Source organism: Poecilia latipinna, unplaced genomic scaffold (genome assembly GCF_001443285.1).
Source record: "Poecilia latipinna isolate Pla-1442-1.1 unplaced genomic scaffold, P_latipinna-1.0 Scaffold6569, whole genome shotgun sequence".
NCBI classification, from domain to species: domain Eukaryota; kingdom Metazoa; phylum Chordata; class Actinopteri; order Cyprinodontiformes; family Poeciliidae; genus Poecilia; species Poecilia latipinna.
The window spans coordinates 1-4,571 of NW_015119185.1; the positions used below are offsets into that span (position 1 = coordinate 1).

The following is a 4,571-nucleotide window of genomic DNA, read 5'->3' on the forward strand; positions in this document are numbered from 1 at the left end:
ACGGAGCGTCCCGTCTTGCTTCTTTTTTCACGCTTCCCCGAAGCGTGAAATGACTCTCAAAAATAGTTGTGCACTCGTAACCGGATCTGTGTGTAAATGCAGTTTTGTGTGTGCGTACCAGGTGATTTGTGTGTACTTTTTCAACATGTATAGGCGTAGGAGAAGGTTTATTTTATTTTTAACACAAACCATTTTATACACACACAAATCTTTTTACACACGCACAGATATTTTGAGACTATTTTCACTCCATAATTCTCTATCTGTTAAGAAGCAATAATATTTTCTGTGGCGTTTGAGTTCTAAAGTGTGTGTATGTGATCCTTTTGTTTGTTTAGTGTTTGTTGCCTTTTGGGTGTGTCCTTGTGGCGGCCATCTTGGAGCCTGCCGGGGAGGAGGCCCATGTTTGCCGGACTTTGATTGGCTGGGCAGTTGATTGAGAGGGTGGGGACAACAGTATATAAGAGGGAGAAAGCTCGAAGATGTCATGTTTTGTCTTGTCTGTGAGCCGTGCTGTGCTTAAGGAGACCGAATAAACCACCTTTGTTTGTGCTGCAACCAACTTTGAGGAGTTTTTTTTTCTTCCACACCACACCTCTCAGTGTAACAGTGGTGTCAGGAGTGGGATGGTTTACGCCTGTGAATGAAGGAAGACGACAGGCTAAATGAGAGGAGGAGGACGTGGAAGAACTCGTGGGACAAAGAAAAGCCCCCTTTCTGAAATGGAAGAAGGACAAAGCGGAGGACCAGCAGAGCCGGATTCACTACCTGAAGGAGCCATGGCTAGTGAAGACATTTTTGAACCAGTTGTGCGGCCTAAGCAGACCACAGTTGGTGCTGTGAGTAAAGAACATTCTGAAGCTGACATCTTTGATGAAATAAGAGAATTTATGCGACGTTCTAAACGAACAGAAGCAATACTGTTTGATCAGATCAAACAGTTGCGCAGTACCATGCCAAAACTGCGAAGTGATGTTTATGCTGAACATGAGCTGTCTATCGAGACTGGCATTTCTACAGAAGCAGCTTTCCCAAAGCGAGAGACTAGGACACTGTCTCAGCTGTCTGCAACAGAGGAAGTCCAAGGAGCCTCTGATTACCAAGCTGAACCTCATTCTCCATCTCAGCCCCAGCGGCATATAGCACAAGGAGCTCCAGCACAAAGAGTGGAACCAACCCGTGGAGGTGATCCGAGAATACCTGACTTTAAGGAAGGTGAGGATCCTGAAAGTTTTTTCATACGTTTTGAACGCATTGCTAAAACGTGGGGATGGCAACCAGCTGAATGGGCTGCTAGAGTGGTCACATTATTGACTGGAAAAGCCCTTGAGGCATATGCTGGAATGGATGAGGACCAGTCTGACTCTTATGACGCTATTAAAGCTGCTGTGTTGACTAAGTTTAATGTAACAGAAGAGACCTACAGATACCGGTTTCGAAGCATCAGTGTTCCAGTGGGAGAGAGTGTACGTGAAACCTACGGTCGGATAAAGGGACTCTACAAGCGATGGATGCGGCCTGACAGTCGGAGTAAAGAAGAGATTGGGGAAACAATCATTTTGGAGCAGTATCTTCGTGTGCTTCAACCAGACGTCCGCACATGGGTGAAGGAGAACAATCCAAAGACTGGAGAAGAAGCGGCAGACCTGGCTGAACGTTACCTGGCTGCTCATAGAGAACCTTTTAAGTCAAGAGAGACTGAGAGACCAAGGTCTATGGAGGTAAAACCCCCAGGTGCAACTAATGTTGACAATTTGGACAAGAGGGGTGGTAAGATGTATACAGTATGGTCTCATTTGTTACTATTGTCAGCAGCCTGGTCACAAAGCTTCTTTATGTCCATTAAGAAAAAGTAAGTCAGTAGAGTTATGTGTCGTACCTTCCAAAGAACATAATTATGAACTTTCTGAGGACATGATTCCACATAAACATGTAGTTGATGTGGTGATAAATGGCAAAGCTGTAAAAGCTCTTGCAGACACGGGTAGCTCACAAACTCTGGTGAAATCATCTTTGTTGAGTAATGTACTGCCTAACTTTAACAAACCGGTAAACATTACTTGTGTTCATGGATGTCAGAAAGAGTATCCAACTGCTGATGTCACTATTAATGTTGAAGGACAAGCTTTTATGTTGACTGTTGGAGTTTTGAATCAGCTAGCATATGATGTTATCCTAGGAGAAGATTTACCAATCCTAGACAGTTTGGTTCAAGAAAACTCGGTGGCTTATTCCTGTGATGTTGCCACACGTTCCATGAAAAAGGGTTTAGAACCTCTGCCAGATGTAGATGATGATCTATATGAAGGAGGAAATAAAATCAGGAAATCAAAACGACAGCGTAGACAGGAGAAAAATAAGAACAAAAGCAGGTCAAAACACCCTGAACCTGCATTGCCATTAACTCCATGTATTGATTTCCAGTGGAAAATTCCTAACAACTTTAAAGAGAGACAAGAAAACGATCCATCTTTGAAACCTCTCTTTAATAAAGCACATAAAGATGGTGGAAAAGAGAGTGCTGCTGAGTTTAAAAGTTTAGCAGGAGAGCCTTTCATTATAAGGGATAATCTTTTGTATCTAGCAGACATTGATGAACCCAGACTTGTTGTGCCAAAAGAATACCGTTCAGTAATTCTGCATTTGGGTCACACTATACCATGGTCAGGGCACTTAGGACAGGCAAAAACTTATAATCGTATTGCCCAACGTTTTTATTGGCCAGGATTATATAAAGATGTAGTTGAATACTGCAAAACATGTCATGACTGTCAGTTGGTGGCCCCTACTAAAGTTTCAGACCGTGCCCAGTTGCAGACATTACCTATAATGAGTGTTCCTTACGAGAGAATCGCCATGGATATCATAGGTCCTTTATCTAAGAACAGTAATGGCCATAAATATGCATTAGTCATCTGTGATTATGCAACCAGATATCCAGATGTTTATCCATTACGTTCTCTGCAGGTCAAACACATTGTTCGGTGTTTAGTAGACCTTTTCTCCAGAGTTGGTATCCCAAAGGAGATTCTGACAGATCAGGGTACCAACTTCATGTCACAAGTGATGAAAACTCTTTATGATTACCTGGGTGTAAAAGGTATTCGTACTACTCCATACCATCCAGAAACTGATGGTTTGGTAGAACGATTTAATGGTACATTAAAGCAAATGTTGAGAAAGTTTATTGATGATGCTGGCAAAAACTGGGATAAATGGTTGCCTTTTCTTTTGTTTGCTTACAGAGAAGTACCACAAGCCTCAACTGGTTTTTCTCCTTTTGAGTTACTTTATGGGAGACAGATTAGAGGCCCTTTGGACATGCTGAAGGAGAACTGGATGGCTGGAGTGGCGTCAGGGTCCAGTGAAGCAGCTTCACCAACAAACATCATCTCCTACATACTTCAGATGAGAGACAACCTGGAAAAGTACAGAGAACAAGTTAAAGATCATATGGAGAAGGCTCAACATAAGCAAAAGGTATGGTACGACAGACGTGCCCGTGAAAGAGAGCTGAAGACTGGCCAGAAAGTCTTAGTACTCTTGCCCAGTGGGCCAAGTAAGTTGCTTGCTAAATGGCAAGGACCCTACACTGTGGTTAGAAGAGCAGGACCAGTGACTTATGAAATTATCTGTCCAGAAAAACAAAAGTCAAGGCAACTGCTTCATGTAAATCTATTAAAGGAGTATCATGAAAGAAATGTTCCAGAAATGGATGTGAAGCAGATCCTGATGGTACAAGATGTTCAGCCAGAAGACAGTGCCGTGTTGAAAGATGGGGAAGCTGAAATGAGTCCATGGAGAGAATTGACCAAATCTGAAAAGGCTCCTAAGCATCTGACTCCTGATCAGTGGCAACAGCTGGGTGAGATTAAACAGTCTTTTCCATCTCTGTTTGCAGATGTACCTGGGCGAACTGAAATTATAACACACAAAATAATTTTGAAAGATACAACACCTGTTCGTCTTAAGCCTTACCGGATTCCAGAAAGATTGATGGATCTACTGAAAAAAGAGGTCCAGATGATGCTGGAAATGGGAGTTATAGAGCCATCAAGAAGTGAGTGGTCAAATCCCATTGTGTTGGTTCCTAAAAAAGACTCAAATCAACTACGTTTTTGTTCTGACTTAAGAAAGTTAAACAGCATTTCCTGTTTTGATTCTTATCCCATGCCACGCATTGACGAGCTACTGGAAAGACTGGGGAAAGCCAAATACATCACAACATTAGATTTATGTAAGGGTTACTGGCAAGTGCCCTTAGATCCATCCTGTAAGGAATACACAGCCTTTCAGATTCCAGGAATGGGTTTATTTCATTACACGGTTCTACCATTTGGTCTTCATGGAGCACCAGCTACCTTTCAAAGGTTGATGGACATTATTCTTAGTGACTGTTCAAAGTTTGCTGCTGCCTACCTGGATGATGTTGTGATCTACAGTGAAACTTGGGAGAATCACCTACAACATCTAAAGGTGGTAATGGCAAGGATCCAGAATGCTGGTCTCACTCTGAATGTGAACAAGTGTGCATGGGCACAAGAAGAAGTAAAATATCTGGGCTACCTTGT

The 4,571-nt window shown here is 42.5% G+C and overlaps 1 protein-coding gene across 1 annotated transcript; it reads left to right on the forward strand.

Annotated features, from left to right (window-relative positions):
- The first annotated feature begins 317 nt into the window (after window positions 1-317).
- Window positions 318-3,559, forward strand: LOC106943999 (uncharacterized). Its single transcript, XM_015027275.1, has 2 exons — window positions 318-1,770; window positions 3,246-3,559. The coding sequence occupies exons 1-2, from the start codon at window positions 666-668 to the stop codon at window positions 3,326-3,328; spliced, it is 1,188 nt and encodes a 395-aa protein (XP_014882761.1). The 5' UTR covers window positions 318-665; the 3' UTR covers window positions 3,329-3,559.
- Window positions 3,560-4,571: the final 1,012 nt, after the last annotated feature.

Bases quoted from the DNA above. Each gene is read 5' to 3' on its own strand.
- LOC106943999 (XM_015027275.1), top strand. From the start codon at position 666: ATGAGAGGAGGAGGACGTGGAAGAACTCGTGGGACAAAGAAAAGCCCC. The intron at 1,771-3,245 runs GTAAGATGTATA...GTTTGCTTACAG, and splicing joins CAATTTGGACAAGAGGGGTG to AGAAGTACCACAAGCCTCAA.